The following is a 17,997-nucleotide window of genomic DNA, read 5'->3' as shown; positions in this document are numbered from 1 at the left end:
TCTCTCTGAGCAAGGCAAGTCTCATCACCCTTGAGCATATTGAATCCTAGTTTATAAAACTATTTTGATTTAAATTATTGCATTACCGCTTTATTTAAATTCCCGTGTTATCACTGTTTTATTTAGCAATACCTATTAATCCTTGTTATAGCCTTATCATTGCTATTGTTTATTATCACCTTGCTTACCCTAGGAAAACAAATTCCCAACTAGTGGATACTCTATTAATGGTTCCACTAGTATGAATTTAGGTAGATGCTTCGCTGATTAATTAGGCAACACTAGATGGTTTTATAACTTTAGACTTTGGGAGTTCTCATATCAACTGGACATTATGGAATGGTTGGCGTGTGATGGAATTGAACACACACCTTCCCCCTCTATTCAAAACTCCCAAAATGGTTTTAGGCTAAGCTCGAGGTGCATGGTTTTGCTAGGAGCACCTCGGCCACCATAAGGACCGGTCTTCGGGCCTCTGTTGCATAGCACTACCGTACTAACCACATGTCTAATGGGTAAGGCTTAACTCGGTGTTCAATCTAATCCTGAACAGAAGGACACGGATGGAGATGGACGAAATCGGGGCCCGATGGACATCTCTAGGGCAAATGAAGGCTACACGAGCTGCGGCTCGGTAGTCGAGATGTCATGGCATAGGGCCGGTGTTCTACTGCTAGGGGCTCAATCCTGCCTACCTGTCCCAGGATTCCGAACGTAGGCGGGGTTGGGTCGGTACTTTTGTTCACGACTAGGATGGGTGAATGGTTATGCCACATGTTTACGACGGGTTCCAAGGCCTTGGAATGCGGAGTAAAGATGTGTCTTGTGGGTAAAGATGTACACCTCTGATCATAGTATAATCTATTTGAATAGCCGCGCCCTCGTTTATGGGCAAGGCTAGCAATGTACCCAAGTTAGTGGTTTAATTCTTAAAACTTGCTTAACAACTAAAATGTGGAATGGTTGGCCTAGGTTGGCTTGGGACGAGCTGGGACCCAGGTCGGGTTGCCAGTTTGGTCTGAATCATCGTAGGCCTTGGGTTAAGGCAGGTTCGTGTGGGTTCACGGCCTTGATTAATAACATTGTGTAGCTCTAGGATCGTGTTTACAAAATAGCTTTGGGCAACTAAGTGACCTTTAAATGTTGTTTACTGTAAAACCTAACCCCTATTATTACCCCTTGTACCTCCTTGCATTAATCATGCATCTCCCGGTGTGGCTTGCTGAGTACTATGGTTGTACTCATTCTTGCTCTATCTTTCCCCCTTTTGTAAGAGAGGCTTTGGAGAAGAAGTCTTAGGTGGAGTCCTGGCTTATACCCCAGTTGAGCGCCTGTGAAGATGGAGCCGTAGGCCCGCTAGTCCGCTGCTGTTTATTTTTGATTGTTAGGACTTAAGTGCCTTTGTAATAATGTAAATATTATCGATATAATAAAGATGTGTCTTTTGTATCATGTTTGTGTGGTGTACCCCGGCTTTTCCTGGGACGGGGATTAATACACTAGCGTTCGGGAAAAGGCAATTTTTCCGGGCGCAACAGATGAGGAGATGTGAGATAGTTTATTGCGTTGGGCACACATTGAACATTAACATGCTAGGCACGAATGGTTGAAGACATTCCAGATTCATGGGTAGACGAGGGCTGAGGCTTGCCTGATGCTCGGTTTAGAGAGAACCCTTCTATGTGGCATGAGGTATCTTTGGTTGGCTTTGGAAATGTCTTGTCGTGAACCTCGCTTCACCGATTGTATCTAATCAATACGCGTTGGGCGATTGGAGTAAGCTCACGTTGTGTGGGTAAAGTGTACCCATTTGCAGAGGTTATGAAACTGTTCGAACAACCGTGCCCATGGTCAAGGGCGGATGCGAAGTGATTCCTCTTGTGTAGATTTGTTTGCATGTGATTTGCAAAAATAATTTGTGGGAATGAAAACCGTTACTAAATTCAGCCAGGTGGGTTGATGGGTGACCGTTACGTGGTCTAAAACAATATTGTGTAGATCAAGATGTCTAATGGCATCATAGATTACGTTTCTCGAGTGGAAGTTGTGTGTGCTAGATATTATGTATGGCTCTTGGAGCCAAAGAAATGTGTTATGAGATGCGTTGATGCCCGATGGTTTAAGTGAAAAGAAACTAATATTTGGGAAATGAGTTGGAAGTTGCTTGATGGCAGAAGATCATGCACCGGTTTCATGGTAGGGCAACTGGTAGAATAGTTTTAATCAACTAAAAAGTTCCTTTCCCCGCTTGAGTTGTTGCAAGCAATTTGCAGATAGGATTGAGGCAAAAGCTTCTTTCCGACACTTAGTGTTTTGAAAAACGTTTTTTAAAAGTTTACAAAACAATCCTAGCCCTCCTTTGCATCCTGCAACCCCACATTTCCATGACTTGCTAAGTACGTATGTACTCAATCGTTGTTTTTCCTCTACAGGAAGAGTGAAGTGAAGTTGAAGAATAGAGTTTCCTTATTAGTCCCAAGCCATTGCATGTGGATTGGGTCTAGCTATGTTAGATTTCGTTGTTGCTTTTCTGCTTGCTGGTTACACTCCAGGAGTTACCCCGAAGGTGTGACCTCTTAAAGGTACAATCTATCTATAGTATGTTTAATTGCTATGATGAATCTCTGTTGGTTGCGGGTACAAGCAATTGTATCTTGGGACTGGTACCAGCAGCGAGGTTTTGTGGGGTTCGGTTCATGTGGATTTTCTGCGTCGTACCCTCTCTGGTGTCACTATTATGTGATGCCAAGGCAGGGCGTGACATTCTTCCAAGAGTTGTTGCTCCAATTACCATTGACGCAGCCATTGCAATCATCCTCCTTCCTCATCGGCAACTCGGCCGATGACACCTCCACGTTGCTGCTTCGTACGATGGCGCTCATGGTGGTAGCGTCGTCAACACGCCAGTACTGTGCTCTCCTGCCCGTGGGCCTCCTCGGACCTCCGGGGAGGCTGGCGTCGAGAAGCGTTGAGCGGTTGACGACGGCGGACTCGATTTGGAATCCCGGACCTCCTCCATGACACGTTTGTGGGAAGAGAGGAAAGAGAGATTGAGAGGGGTGAGGAAGAAGATGAAATGAAGAGAAAGTCGTTGACACATGAGTCCCACCAATTGACTCAGCGAGCCATAGTCAATCCGCCATGTCAGCGGAAGTCGAAGAAATTGGTTTGCAACGATTTTCAAATATAGAGGCGACTGACAAAGGGCCACGGAGGGACAATTAGGACAAAACATCCTGAATTTTTGAAGTAGCTAAATATTTAGTTTCTTCCGAATATCCGTTGCAATGCACGGAAGCTTTTTCAGGTACTAATATATGTCTAAGACAGACTAAAAATAAGGTTGCTTAGACGGATGGAATAAACTATAAAGTTATATATATACATGTATTTAGCGTGTGAAGCATAATATTGTTATAGCTCGTTGTTTCTTCTGACTTAAATTTTACACATTTTCGTTGATAGTTCCGTTTCCCATTTTCGGCTCTTTTCGGTCCGTTTTTCACGTTTGTTGTTTTTCTTCAAAATCAATCAAAGAGGATTACTACGAGTCGCCTACTACTACTACTACACTAGTAGTAACATTCTTTATGTTTTCTATCCAAGATGCCAATGGCAAGTCCAAAGCGGCAGTGGGACACGATGATAATTTTGTGTAATCACTCCCCCTCCGATTAATTAACCCCTCCCAGATCTAATCTACTCCCGCACATCCCAACCCAGGACATAATATTCCACCCCTATCCAATCGCGTGCCGCCACCTGTCCTCCCCCGGGATTAAACAAGGCGGCTACAGACGTTGACCAGCGAAGCGAGATTTGGGAAGCTGCGGCTCGACATTGGTCGCGCCCATGCAGATGGAGATGGAGATGGAGATGGCGCGGTAGCTGCCATCGATTCGGGTCGCATATTCGCATCGTCTTCTTCTTCGTTTGGTGGATCGATCATGGTGGTTGAGGTGGAGGCCGACATGGAGCGCGTTCTTGGCGGCTTCAACCTCCTCCTTCAACGCGGCGGCGCCGCCGGTGACCGTCAGTGTAGGCGGCGATGCGTTTGATTTGAGCTTGTTGATCTGCAAGAACGCGTCGAGATGGTCCATGAGATGAAGGTGTTTGTTTATATGCGTGCGTGCGCAGGTGGGAGCGAGGGAGGGGGAGGGGGATCGCCGGGGACGGAGGAGGAGGAGGCGGCCGTCGTGGTGAAGCAGCGGATCGCGCGGGCGCTGCGGCTGTACAAGGAGGCGGCGGGCGGCGGCGGGTGGATGGTCCAGGTGTGGGCGCCGGCGAGGGACGGCGCCCGGCGCGTGCTCGCCACGCGGGGGCAGCCGTTCGTCCTGGCGTCGCAGTGCCACCGCCTGTTCCAGTACAGGACCGTCTCCCTCACGCGCGTCTTCCCCGTCGGCGGCGCCGCCGCCGCCGACGAGCAGGGGCTTCCGGCCAGGGCGTTCGACGCGGGGGCGCCGGAGTGGACGCCCAACGTGCAGTGCTACGGCAGCGGCGAGTACGCCCGCATTAGCTACGCGCTCATCTACGACATCCAGGGCAGCCTCGCCCTCCCCATCCTTGACCCCGACGACGCGAGCTCCCCCCTCGCCGTGCTCGAGCTCGTCACCACCGCCCCGCTGCTCCGCGTCTCCGGCGAGGTCGCCAACCTCTGCAACGCTCTTCAGGTAATCTTGATTAGCTAGAGTAATTGGCAGGAGTGATTAGATTAGTGAAGTGATTAACATTTCTTGTGTTCATATGCAGGCAGTGTCACTGAGAGGTGCAGGGATTTGCAACTCTGTAGCCGAGGTGAGAGTTGAGATCACATGAAATTTCACGAGAAATTGCATAATCCGTTCATCTACTGATCCAGTGTTAGTCGCTTGAACCAGATAGTCAATCGAGATGCGACCCGGGCGGCCATGGCCGAGGTATCGGAGCTCCTGACCACGGTGTGCGAAGCTCACAAGCTGCCATTGGCGCAGACATGGGTGAGATGCAGGAGCTGCGGCGGCGGCGGCGAGGCCACGGAGAAGGCCGCGCTGACGACCGCCGGCGCGCCGTTCCACCTTGCCACCGGCGCGGACGCGCGCGGCTTCCGCGACGCCTGCGTCGAGCACCACCTGCGGCGTGGCCAGGGGCTCGTCGGCAGCACGGCGGCCGCCGCCGCCGCGGCGCGCGCGCCGGGCGGCGGCCTCTGCGCCGACGTCGCGCGGTGCTCCAAGGACGACTACCCTCTCGCGCACTACGCTGGCATGTACGGCCTCGCGGGATGCCTCGTGCTGCGCGCTGAGCTCAGCGCGGCGGCCATGGCGGACGCCGCCGGCGGCGGCGACGAAGAGGACTGCGTCGTGCTGGAGCTCTTCCTCCCGCCGGACTGCACCGGCGCCGCGGAGCAGAAGGCGGCGGTGGACGCCATCTCCGCCACGATCAAGCAGTGCTCCGGCAACCTGAAAGCCATTGTGATCAGCAACTTGGATGATTTGTTCTTGGATACTATGGCAGATGGTGATCAGCAGCTACGGCATGAAATGGATGATCTTGGAGATGATCAAAGATGCTCGGACGAGGAGGATCTGCAACTGCTGGAGAACACAAACATTGGAGAGCTTAACATTCACAATGAAGATCAAATCAGAAATGAGGATCCTACATCACAAGTTGGCAAGAACAAGACGAGAAGAGGAAAATCTGAGAAATCTGTCACTTTGGAGGAGCTGCAAAAACACTTCTCTGGGAGCTTGAAGGATGCTGCAAGAAGCCTCGGTGGTAAGACAACATCACACTTGCCAATAACCTGTTAAAGAACTTCTTATATAGCATACAATCATCATGATAATCGATGAGTTAAATGAATCAACTGGATATTTAGTGGATTATCTTCATCAAAATCCTGATGTTCATGCGCAAATCAACACGCATTTTCTGAAGTCTGAACATTTTTTGATAGAGACCATGGTTATGACTGAAAGTTGGATCATCAGGTGACAGTTTCATCTCCTTGTTTTGCAGTGTGCCCAACAACAATGAAACGCATCTGCAGGCAGCATGGCATCCCAAGGTGGCCATTTCGCAAGATCAGCAAGGTGAACCGCTCCCTCGACAAGATGAAGCGCGTCATGGAATCCGTGAACTGCTCGCCGTCGCCGCCGGTGGCCATGCTCATGCCTGCTCGCCCAGCTCTCCTTCTTCCTCCGCCGCCCCCGCCCCCGCGGCCATGCCTGTCAAGTACCGTAGGAGAGACCTCCTCCCATGGATCATGCCAGGCACCGCCACCTCACGCCAAAACCGCATTGCAAAAACCTCCGAGCTGGTGCAGCAATGGCGACGGCGTGGTCACCATCAAGGCCAGCCACAGAGGTGACATCATCAGGTTCAGGGTGCCGTGCTCCGCCGGCGTCACGGCGGTGAAGGCGGAGGTGGCCAAGCGGCTGAGCCTGGACGCTGGCGCCTTCGACGTCAAGTACCTGGACGACGACCACGAGTGGGTGCTTCTGTCCTGCGACGCCGACTTCCAGGAGTGCCTCGACGTCGTCCCGGCATTGCCGTCGATGTCGGTGACGGCGAGGTCTGGCTCCGGTGCGGCGGCTCCGGTGGTCGTCAGGCTGATGGTCCAGGAGGTAGCTGATAACATCGGGAGTTCCTGCGCTAGCTCAGATTAGTTGTCAAAAATGTAGCTGAAAGTGTTAAACCAGTAGCAGGAACATCAAACAGATTTCTCAAGTTTTTACTACTGATGATACACATACAAGAAAGTTCAGACCTGTCAAAAATCACTGTAAAAAGGAACATGCCATAGAGAGTGTCAATATACCATGAACATTGTTTCATCTTGAATAATAACTGGAAAGAGAAAGGCACAAATTGCTTCAGATCTTTTTGTTAGGATGACAGCTACATTAGCAAATATGTATAGAATTTGATGCATGTTTGATATCATTATGGAACTTGCTTTTCTATATGCTCAGAGAAAATATAGACAATACTGAAGAGCGAAAATGTGCTGATGTGCAGTGGCACTGACTTACAAGGCTGCCTCGATTTTCAAGCGGCGACGAATCAGAAAATGGTATACTCTTGCAGAAGCATGAAAGATCGAATTCAATTATACATTCTGTAGGAATATTTCATAATTGGTACTTTGGCAGAATTTCCACAGCCCAAGGATCCTTTTCTGAGCCTGATGGTGTGCAACCCAGTGGGAGTGCCTGTCTATCAATGTAGTCTCTGGACTTCAGTATATCAATTTAGAATGTGAAAGTAACTGAGCTAAATGTACATCCAACCAGGAAAAAAAGGTCTTGCATTTCATGGTAAAGTGAAATTTTGCAAATTGGATGCATGATAGCAATCGAGTACAGTTCCATCTTGCGCTAGGTTTTATAGCTGCAAGTTACAACTATGACAAAGTAGGAGCCAACAGATATCTACACTAATTTACAACAAGTATATTGTTCTGCATTGAACCTTCGCCATCAATTGGGTACTCCGGTGACAGCCTCCACTCTCCATCAACCAAAAATTTGATCTCATACCTTTATTTTGCATACAAACAGATAAGTGAGATTGTTTAGTTAATAAATAAATCATAGCAAATCAGATCGCTCTGCAGAATTCACAAAACACACCTCCCAGGTCTAAGATTCAGAGTTGCAGAGAATCTTGCTTGGTAACCTGAATACTCCATGGACATTGCCTCTCCCTGGGACCAACCATCGAAGGAGCCCATAATTTGTACATTCTGATGTGCAGACAAAAAACCAATGAAGAACATTGGAGGACATAAATGATAGCTGTAGATATATGACAATAGTTCTGTTTCCATATAATGAGTTAAGTCAAAAACCTTGTTTTACCTCAGCAATGCCAATCCAGTAGACAGAAATTTCTTGGTGCTTTAAAGAGTCTACGTCCTTAATTTGTTCCATAAACTTATCATGAACAGCTATAGGAAACAAACATTCCGTCAGAAAATTTCATTGTTAATTCAACTTGGAGCATTGTGATAGAGATAACCTTCTAATCTGGTGAGAAGATGTGACTGGATATATTTTCCATTTATCTTCCTAGACCCAGATGGAACATCAAAATTAGCAATCTCTTCAGCTAGGGCAACCAGAGCCTGTGGACATAAAGAAACAGTGAATACATACAAAATGTAAATACATTTAGAGTAACAGTATCAACAATACTGATCACTAATAAAAGTTTGAACAAAACCAAGAAACTGAATATATTGATTTAAAGCCAGTCCTAGGGGAGACAAAGTACAGAGGCATACAAAATCATACAATCCTTTAGAGGAAGCCAGACATACTTCATTCATGTATTTACAGTCTGATGTCTTTATGGAAAAGGAAACATGAAGTTATGAATGAATTCTCAAGATGCTAGAGGAGTTAAAAGGCATGTTGATAGCATCCCCTCTGTCCCCAAAGGGCTTACGATTGAACTATGAAACAAGAAAAGTCTGTTAGAGTTAACCTGCAGTTCAAGTTCCATAACGGCAAGTTCACTCTTGAACTTCACAACGTCATTATCCTTCATTTGCAACTGCAAGAAATAGTACATTTCTATCTAGTTAGTAATGATTCAGTGCTTAATAAGAGAAATGGAATTGTGCATATTTGACAAAACCACAATTCTGTATGGACAGCTATTTTTTTTTAAAAAAAAAAGGTAATCTCACAAAAATATTCATCTGATGCAAAAGAAGCTTCAATTTAGCAAACTAGTTCATGAATGATTTTTTAAAGAAAAATATCCTAAGATACTTTCAGTAGTTCAAAGTCCTGGATTCGTTAGGAATATTTAAATACATTTGTACTACAAAATGCATTATAGATTTTTTTTTAAAAAAAATGTAATTTTTCTGGCGATATAGTGCGTAGCATAAAGTGAATCAACAACAGTAATCTACAAGCAAAAGGGGAGTTCTATGTGCTATTCGATCCTGACTGAACAAAATTGCTAGTTCTTGCTGACTTGCATCATGACAGCAAATACAGTGCCTGGACAGAGTAGTTGTTTGTCATTTTCCGACTTTCCGAAACGTCTAGGTGCTATCTTCAGTAGAAAGCATACAGTTCAAGTCGCAGATAATAGAAAGCTATTCAGTATGAACAATTCTGTATTATGTTATTTGCTGATAATTGTAAACAGTATATATGATGCAATTCAATGAACACTTTGGAAAAAGTACAATAATAGAACCTGTCTCTTGAGGAACCGGTTGTATTGGTTTGCTTCACTAAGCTTTTTCAAAAGCTTAGATCGTTCTGAATCAGCCAAAAGAGATTTCAACTGCATGCCAAAATAAAAAGAGAAGCACAACATTTGTCATATATAAAATAATGCTAGCGTCTGTAGGTTGCTAATCGAAAAGAAAAAAAAGACCAAGTTGCAACATTGTTCTTTGTACTTTGGAAGTATCAATCTTTCAAGTGCAATCTACGAACCGAAACATCAACTGTTAGAGCTACAATCAAGTTTGCCATTTCTCTGTTGAGTTCATTACTGAAGGAGGTCACTCTCTAATACTTATGATTATAAGGGTTAAGGAGAATATCTCCTTAAGCTGTCTTAGCTGCTAGGGAATAAGACCACGTAGATATCATAGAGATACATATTTCTCTTACGCAGATGCTACATTAAAAGCCCCCTGTTGACCTAATATTTGACAAATACAAACAATAACTCCTAAAAATGGACTGAAAGATTTATGCAGGAAAGTATAATAACGTGAGGTATGCCTTGAAAGTAGAGATCATTTATAGTGAACTCATTGGAGGAATGGAAATGCTGGCTCTGCTAAACTTTGAGTGACATATGGTAAGGAATGCAGAGTGATAAGCTGCACGGGTTTGCCAAGCTATTTGTACTGAACTCCTTTTAAAATCTAATGAATTTCGGATGGCGTGTCCTTCCACCGTCCTGGTGAAGAGAAAAAACTACACGGGTGAAACAATACCCAATTGGGTGATATGATACCTCGTCAGATTTAAGTTTCTGAGAATTCAGATTTTCAGAAGAGTCACCATAAATTTCACCACCATCACTAGTTTGCTCTGAAGGGGATGATGTTGAGTCAGAGGATGCAGGACCATCTTCCAAATTCAGACTTGTTGCAAAAGATCTCCAATTTGAACGTCTGCCAGCTATTGGGCTAACAGGATACGCCATAGTTGTGAAGTTGCGACATCGTCTTGAGTTTGTGGAAGCTGGAAAATAGCATAGAACCCTTCTTTGAATCCTTTGTTTTTCAGACAGAGCTTCGCTCGGACATATGAGATTATACTCCCTTCCCGGATTCCTTCACCAAAAACATCACCTAACCATGTTAAACTAATGCTAAAAGGAGGTAAAAGAAGAACTATACATTCTGGATGTGGTTTCAACAGGACATAAGGAATTCTGAAAGTAGCACGGGCACTAACTTACCAAGCTAAAATCAGATTACAGACAATATCAATAGATCATACATGCATGCTGTGCATGTTGGGAGTATTCTGAATAATAATATTGCACAATCAAGAGAATAACTTACCTAGTAAAACTCGTGGTCAGACACTCCATAGCTATTTCCCTGAACAAAAATAGGAAATAAGATAAATCAAACTTACATTTTCATAGCTTCCAATCGAGAACATTAGCCAAAACATAAGTCTCTCATACAGTAGCAGATAACAGTATACACGAAAAGAAAAAAAAAACAACTATGCAAAAGGAATCAGTACAGATACACCGCAGCAAGAACCTCACCCCTTCTCTTAACCACAAACCACACCAGAACTAACAATTCCCTGCCACTCGACCAATCCAATCCGGAAGAGAATCCCAAACCTAAGTGAGCCGCACACACGAGCCGAGCCGCATCAATCAGAATCAGTTAGGTGGGGGGAAAATCAAACCGAAGACAAGTGAAGCGAGCAGCAACCTCGCAGCGAATGTGGGGGGGACGAGGCCAACTCGAGGCTGGAACCCTAGAGAGGTCGAAAGGATGCTGCTGCGGTGGGTAGAGAGATCGGGAGAGAAGCAGAGCTCAGCTCCGAGGTGGAGTGGGAGGATGAACAGCTCGCTCTCGTCTTGCCTTCGTGTACTCTTGTGCTCTTGCGCTCGCGGCCACAGGTTTTCCCTTTTTCTTCTGGCTGTGCGGTTAAACACCCCCCATTCCTTCTTCCGGAACACGAGGGGTGGATCGGACGGTGGCGTGCGGTTTTGACGCTTCATCCGACGGTCGAGCGGGTGCCAGTTTGGAGAAGAGGGGAAAAAATGATTTCTTGAGGATTCCCCAGTTAGTGAGATTTCCCAGTGACACAAGGAAATGCAATGGGTGTGTGCCTTTTTTGTTGTTGTTTTCCAACAGAACACACAAATGAAAGCCGCTTTTTTTTTGTGTATTTTTCTTGGAGAAATTACAAAAGGGAGATGTGAACATTTCCTCAAGAGAACACCTTAAGCAAGCACACACATGCTCTGGACGTGTGGGATTAGCATTGCCATTAGGATGGTTGGTGCCTTCTAAAAGTGGTCCCAAATACTAATACCACTCAATCCAAGTCATGAGAGAAATGTTTTTGATATCTGCATGGTCTTGAGATGCAATTTTGACCACTACAGCTTGAAGAAATAGCTGGAGATACCGGTTAGTGTGCCGAGACAAAATCATGGGATGAAGGTAGTAACTAGTAAGTAAAAAAAATATAAGATTATTTATAGTGAGGCTTCATTAAGTCATAACCAAGACTATCATAGCCTCCAAATCTCCATTCAATAACTGGAACGAGATATCTGTTCAAACAATGCATCATAACAGAATAAGAGGAATGGTTCATCTCCCTACACAGAATGCAGCAAGACCAGAATGTACATGGCAGGAGCACAGCCTTGCAGCAAAACTGCACGCGATTGCTGGCTCCTGAACACTTAGCTAGGAGAGGTTCAGCTACACCAAAAGGGTTGCAACAGATCACGCGATTAACTGCTGGGTGAAATCATCAACATGATGCAGACTCAAAGTACTGAGAATAGCTGTTCCACCAGGAACTAAAAACCCAAAACATGTTGCTTTGGCTCCTAAACAAGGCTGAGTTCTTTACAGCAGCAATAAGTTGTACACCACCAAATTCAGTCTTGATTGTTAAGGAGAATGACTTCAATAACATGTAGCTGAAGGGTAATTGTTCTGCCAAGGTAGATGAAGAGCGACGCCGTTGCTGCTGCTACTTCGCTGACACTTCAGCAGGATGCCCATAATCACCACCTTCACACTGAAGTAGAAAATTCAACAAGAAAGATTGTCAGAGATGATTTCAACAACAAAAATGTTAGTTAGCATGCAGTTTCAAGGTAAGGTGTGCAAACAACAATAATAGCTTGAAATATCGTAGGCAAAGAATAGAAGTAGTAAATTCACATACCAGATCAGCAAGCATATCGATTGTGAGTTCTGTATCAAATTCATGGGCCTTCAGTGCTTCAACAATGAAGTCAGCAGACACATCTGGGAACATCTTTGAGAGAGATTCTACCACAGCAAGATGATTATCAACACCATTTTGCTCATACTGTGATGGATCAAACGCACTGTTAGTAGCTTCTCCTTTTGATGAAGATTCTGCAGAAATGATGAGCTTTCCTAGGCTTTCAGCATAGTCATCCAAAGAAAGGGAATCTGGGAGCTCATATTCAGCAGACTTGTCAGCATTCTCATCCTTTTCAGTATCACCTACTTGCTTCTCAGAGGCCTTTCTTTTGCTCAAGCTTTCTTCAAATGAAGGCCTGGGGGGAGGCACAAAGGGAGTGGCGTTTGGATTCAACCGAGAAGACCGCTCCATTATTGGCACTCCAGTAGACCTGTTACATGTGCAAGGAACTCTTGGTAAAATGTGTACAATAGTGAGGATTCATCAGATCATAAACTGCATTTTCATGTCTACCAAACTTTGCGGAGAAATTAACTTATTCCACACAGCATGCCTACCATGAGGATTACTCAACCGTAGAGGCAGTGCAAAAAAAAAAGTATTACTACTATCTAATAAGAAATAACTAGCTGAGATATCTCTCTGTCTGCTTCTTCTGTCACATAGTAGTTTGGTTTCCGTATAAGTTAGCGCACAAAAGTTGCAGATCACCATATAAAAGTTTTCCACAATACTATGTCCAAAGTGATCAGGTCCTAGATAAAGTATTCCAACAACCAAAAACTGATCTCATACTTCTCAATCAAAAATAACTTGCCATCCAGAAAACTAAACCTTGGAATTGGGAACATAAAACATTTTAGCTATGTACAGTTTTAAAAAGCTGTAGGCAACAGTTCAGTACTATTAGTACTTAGTAAAGATGACACCACAGTCCACATACATTTTTTTTTCTTAACAATGCAATCTTACATAAAAATGGTCAACAATTAGGGACATGAATAGTAATGAAAAAACAGGGTAGGCATAGAACGACAGCAAATTGTAACTGCAACCATAATAAAATAGTTTTTAACATCCTATTGCCTAGAGCTCCAAATCTGTCACCCAACTTCAACCAATAGCCTAATCACACATAGTTGCAACTTGCAAGGAACAAGTGCAAAAATGTATTCCACATCCGCACTCCAGCGCAAAAAAGTGCACAAATGTATTCCACACCCGCACTCCAGCACAAAGCTACCATAAGGTTCCTAGATATATAATGCAACTTGAACAAAACGAGGAGTTCACTTCCTTCCTGGTGACACCGCTACATATTACACACCTTCATTTCAGATTTCTCAACAGACAGGCTGAGAAATTATAGCAATGTCTGGCCTACAAGGCAGCCCGAGGCACACTGCAACTCGATCAACCAAGGCACTAAGCAAAGGATGCATTACGCACGAAAAAAACAACAGGAAACATCTAGAACCAGCAATCACGAAGCATGGAGGATTCGCGCGAACCAACAACAACAACAACTGTAAAATACTAGGATTCGCGCGAAATCCAGAGCACCGAACTCCACCACGAACCACCCAACAACGCGACGTAGCAGGATACACCCAGGATCAAACAACAACAACCCACACCACAACCACAGGAGGCGGCTCGCGTGGGGGATCGCTCGCAAGTGGGACGAAGGGGGAGAGAGAGAGAGAGGCGCGCGTGCGGGCATACCTTGTCGTCTCCGGTGACGACGGCGGCGGGGGAGGGGAGGAGGAAGGCGCGACGAAACCCTAGGTCGCCGCGGCTCGCCTCGCCTCGCGCTTGCGCTTGCCTCGTCGTCGGGGAGGAGGAGGAGAAGAGGGGAAAGGGAGGAAACGGGGAACGGAAGGAGGAGGGGGAGGGGGAGGGGGGGGGGTGGGCCCTGGCGGCGAGGAGGGAAACGGTCGTGGAGCCCGATCGACGGCTGGAGATCGGCGTGGTTCCCCAGATGGACGGTTGGGATCGTCTGTTTGGTCCCCCAACGTGTTAGTTACACTTTATGTTTTGCACCTTCTTCTCCTTCAAGTTTTTTGGGGGCTTCTGCTATTGATGGACAGCTTTTTCTGGGAAATAGGCCGCTTTTTGGCCGAATTTAAATAGTAAAAACCTATTTTGCTCTTATTACAATGATGATGAGAAAAGAAATTACAAGGGCCAAGTACTCCCTCCATTTCTTTTTTTTTCGACGAACCAACGTCAAATATTTTAGAACGAAGGGAATAATAAACATGTCAAATATAAGTCAAACAGAGGGTAAACCGTAAACACATGTTTGTATTCGTAATTTTGAACGAAAATGGACACCTAGGAATGTGTAATTTTACGACTTGATTATACTATCCGGATATATCTGCTTCTTCTGCAAAGAAAGAAAAAAAATTATACATTTTGTCCGTCCTATTCTAAAGTTTTAAGACTCACGTACAAGCAAAGTAAGAAATTGATAATGGAAGATTCCAAACAAGCTTTTTTTCCCCTCTTATATGCATCGTTTAATTTCATGTGCATGCATCGTTTAATTTCATGTTTCGTGCACGAAGCTGCAATGGATGAACACCTCTGGACCAGACCACAATGACAGGGACTAAAAATTCGGTTACCAAACTTCTCAAACAAGATCTAAAGATTCTTGCTTTCGTTGCTAAGAATGATGACAAATCATGATCGCTTACAGGCAGCATTAAACAGTCACAGGATAGCGAAAAATCTGCACTCAGAAGTGCCATAAATAATGGTAAACAGAAGGCACACAAGGAACACATAATACATGAAAGAGTTGGGACACAAGGGTTTTCTACTCTATCCAAGCAAATTACTTGCGCCTTGCTAATTGCTGAGCAGAAGCAAAATTACTAGAGCCACATTGTAAGCAGAGAGCCATTGGCCAGCCTGAAGGCAATAGCACATATGTTATAATTGGCAGCCAGGGGAAGAACAACTCAAAACACCTAAGCCTCAACAGTGGTCACTTGCTGCCATTCGCCATCAACGGCTTCTTTCCATAGGGTCACATTATCATTACCATCAGACACTGCCAGAATATTTCCAGTCAATGACCAGGATAACCTCCACACAGGTGTCTGGAAATCATAGAGAACCCTGCCTTCCCACTGCTCGCCTTCTTTCGGTGCTGTCCAGATTACAACCGTTCCATCCTGGGAGGCACTTGCAATTGTTGACTTTGGAAGGCCTAGATTTGGAGCCCAGGCAACATCTCTCACCCAGTCCCTGTGCATCTGAAGAGCCGGAAAGCAATCCATCCTCCAACTCCCGTTGTACAGTTTCCATACCTTGACTGTATTGTCACAACCACCAGAGGCAAGTTTTTGAACATATTCAAACTGACCAGAAGGCCCTGTATTGATTAGAGCACCCGGCGCCATTGCAGGAGCCCAAGAAACAGAGGTGACACCCACTGGGTGAGCCTGATCGATGCGTGTTGTGTCCCACCCACCATCAGAACGAGCAGTAAAGACTGAAATGTTGCCATCAGATGAGCCACAAGCCAAGCAGAGCCCAAGCTCATGAGGTGCCCAAGCAATGGAATTGACAGAGGACTTGTGCTCAATGAAAGTGTGCGCCTGCGCCCATTCATCAGGCTTGCTCCCTTCCTTCCATATGATAACCCTCCCATCATAGCTGCAGGATGCCAGCAAGGAACCATACTTAGGATGAGCCCATGCAACTTGCCAGACAGGGCCCTGATGTCCGCTCAGAGTAGCAAGCTGCTGGTGAGAGTTGCCGCTTACACCAATGATCTTTATTGTGTTATCAGAAGAGGCTGTAGCGATGCGCTTCCCATAGTAATCCATGGCAATGTCATGCACAACATCCTGGTGGCCTGTCTCTATCTTATGGGGAGGCATTGTTCCAATTTATAATCTCCTCAAATCAGAAGTATCCCAGCCAACTCCAATGTATTCACCTCAGGCAGCCTATTTGATAGGAATAGAGAAGCTAAGATCAGATGGGGTACAGATTAGGCGTGTCTTTCACATGTGCAGCTACGGCGCCACGCAACAGACGCATCAAACAGAGAAGCACATTATAAGGAACTAATATGTTGTGCAGCAAATAAAGTAGCAGGAGTTGATATGCTAACCAGAGTTAGAAAAATACTGAAAAAACGATGCACAAAACCAACATGATTAGTATTTTTTTTATGAGCATTGCAAGGCAGACCTTAATTCCCCAAAATGCCAACAGCTGTTTACACAAGCAGGATGATTCATCTCCGAATAACCCAAGCGCAACGCATGTCACGAGCAGATTCAAAAATATATAACAATTTATTTGACGAAACATGAACAAATCTAGATTGCTCGTTTATCCCAACAGCAAAACATCCCACAAAAACGCGAGGATTAAGAGGCGTCACTGCATAAATCTCGATTGCTAGTTTTGCTACGCTAACCACGCAAAACTCTCCTCCCAAACCGAATCCTCACTAACCAAACCACCGAAACGCAGCTAGCTAACCCTAGCGCGCGGCGTACGAGGGCAGGAGGGAAGAAGAGGAGGAGGATCCGCCCAGAGACCTTGCGGAGAGGAGGGAGGGCACCTCACCGTGGGCCGAGATGCAGGGGCGGAGAAGAGGGAGCGCGTCGACGGCGAGCTCCGGGATCCGGAGGGGAGGGAGGCGGAGATCGGAAGGCGGCGGCGGAGATCGGGGGGAAGAGGGGAGCGAAACGAAGGACGCGTCGCGGCGTCGGCGTACTCGCGTTTCGTGTGTCTCTAGTCGCACGCCTTTTTTTTTCTTTTTTTCCTTTTTACGCATGGCTCGTAGTAATAGCCAGATCCTTTGACGTGGCTCGAGCGCAGCTGCGTCGTCCGATCTTCATCGCACGAACGCGACTGCTTCGTTCAGTTGTGTGCATTCGGAGAAACATCCAACCACACGATCACAATCTAACGGTTCAGATTACATCGCTACAGTAGCGTGTGCTACAATATGTCAGAGGCTAGACAAATCTGTCACCGTTGCTAGGCTATTACTGTTGGCATTGGAGCTCTCTCCCGTATTGCAGACTCTGCATTCTATTTTCATTTATCATGTTTAGAAATTATTATGTGCAAATATCTTTAGTGATAAACTAAGTCACAAGAAAATAAATAATAATTATATACTCCATTTGTTTTTAATAGATGACGCCGATCACATTTTTTATCATTTGTATTTTTAAAAATTTTTTGTAAATATATAAAATATAAATTATACTTAAAGTACTTTAAATGATAAAACAACTCACAACAACATAAATTATGTAATTATGTAATTTTTTTTTTAATAAAACGAATGGTCAAACGTGTGACTAAAAGTTAACGTTATCATCTATTTAAAAAACGGAGGTAGTATATTTTTAAATTAATGAATAGTTAAATATATGTTCAAAATTTGATGGCATCATCTATTAGAAACATAAAAACCGGAAATAGCATGTGTCCGAATACAGGGTCGTGAACCTACATAAGGTGTCCATGTACAGCAAATATTTGCATGGTTCAAGTGAGACAATTCGTGACAGAATCATCAAACAAACTGTGCAGGCAAAGA

The 17,997-nt window shown here is 45.1% G+C and overlaps 4 protein-coding genes across 7 annotated transcripts; 1 reads left to right on the top strand and 3 right to left on the bottom strand.

Moving 5' to 3' along the window:
* Positions 1–3,797: 3,797 nt before the first annotated feature.
* Positions 3,798–6,871, top strand: LOC127761504 (protein NLP3-like). Its single transcript, XM_052285806.1, has 4 exons — positions 3,798–4,670; positions 4,750–4,794; positions 4,878–5,754; positions 5,998–6,871. The coding sequence occupies exons 1-4, from the start codon at positions 4,092–4,094 to the stop codon at positions 6,645–6,647; spliced, it is 2,151 nt and encodes a 716-aa protein (XP_052141766.1). The 5' UTR covers positions 3,798–4,091; the 3' UTR covers positions 6,648–6,871.
* Positions 6,872–6,941: 70 nt separating this feature from the next.
* LOC127763529 (protein PTST, chloroplastic) lies at positions 6,942–11,229 on the bottom strand. Of its 3 annotated transcripts, XM_052288260.1 has the most exons (10): positions 10,922–11,069; positions 10,747–10,827; positions 10,532–10,570; positions 9,976–10,297; positions 9,199–9,288; positions 8,470–8,538; positions 8,002–8,107; positions 7,842–7,930; positions 7,614–7,726; positions 6,942–7,520 (listed from the first exon to the last, which is right to left on the bottom strand). In XM_052288260.1, the coding sequence occupies exons 3-10, from the start codon at positions 10,558–10,560 to the stop codon at positions 7,418–7,420; spliced, it is 921 nt and encodes a 306-aa protein (XP_052144220.1). In that variant the 5' UTR covers positions 10,561–10,570; positions 10,747–10,827; positions 10,922–11,069; the 3' UTR covers positions 6,942–7,417. The 3 variants fall into 3 exon arrangements, with proteins under 3 accessions (XP_052144220.1, XP_052144219.1, XP_052144221.1); XM_052288259.1 differs by lacking the exon at positions 10,747–10,827 and having other exon boundaries at positions 10,922–11,229; XM_052288261.1 differs by having other exon boundaries at positions 10,747–11,062.
* A 509-nt stretch (positions 11,230–11,738) lies between these two features.
* LOC127761595 (uncharacterized) lies at positions 11,739–14,278 on the bottom strand. Its single transcript, XM_052285905.1, has 3 exons — positions 14,136–14,278; positions 12,405–12,840; positions 11,739–12,254 (listed from the first exon to the last, which is right to left on the bottom strand). Exons 2-3 carry the CDS (start codon positions 12,819–12,821, stop codon positions 12,207–12,209), a joined length of 465 nt encoding a protein of 154 aa, XP_052141865.1. The 5' UTR covers positions 12,822–12,840; positions 14,136–14,278; the 3' UTR covers positions 11,739–12,206.
* A 761-nt stretch (positions 14,279–15,039) lies between these two features.
* Positions 15,040–17,208, bottom strand: LOC127764615 (protein transport protein SEC13 homolog B-like). Of its 2 annotated transcripts, none has more exons than XM_052289512.1 (2): positions 17,005–17,208; positions 15,040–16,378 (listed from the first exon to the last, which is right to left on the bottom strand). In XM_052289512.1, the coding sequence occupies exon 2, from the start codon at positions 16,307–16,309 to the stop codon at positions 15,392–15,394; it is 918 nt and encodes a 305-aa protein (XP_052145472.1). In that variant the 5' UTR covers positions 16,310–16,378; positions 17,005–17,208; the 3' UTR covers positions 15,040–15,391. The 2 variants fall into 2 exon arrangements, with proteins under 2 accessions (XP_052145472.1, XP_052145471.1); XM_052289511.1 differs by having other exon boundaries at positions 17,010–17,208.
* Between the last annotated feature and the right edge of the window lie 789 nt (positions 17,209–17,997).

Source organism: Oryza glaberrima, chromosome 2 (genome assembly GCF_000147395.1).
Source record: "Oryza glaberrima chromosome 2, OglaRS2, whole genome shotgun sequence".
Taxonomy (NCBI): domain Eukaryota; kingdom Viridiplantae; phylum Streptophyta; class Magnoliopsida; order Poales; family Poaceae; genus Oryza; species Oryza glaberrima.
This window is presented reverse-complemented; position numbering and strand designations above follow the sequence as displayed.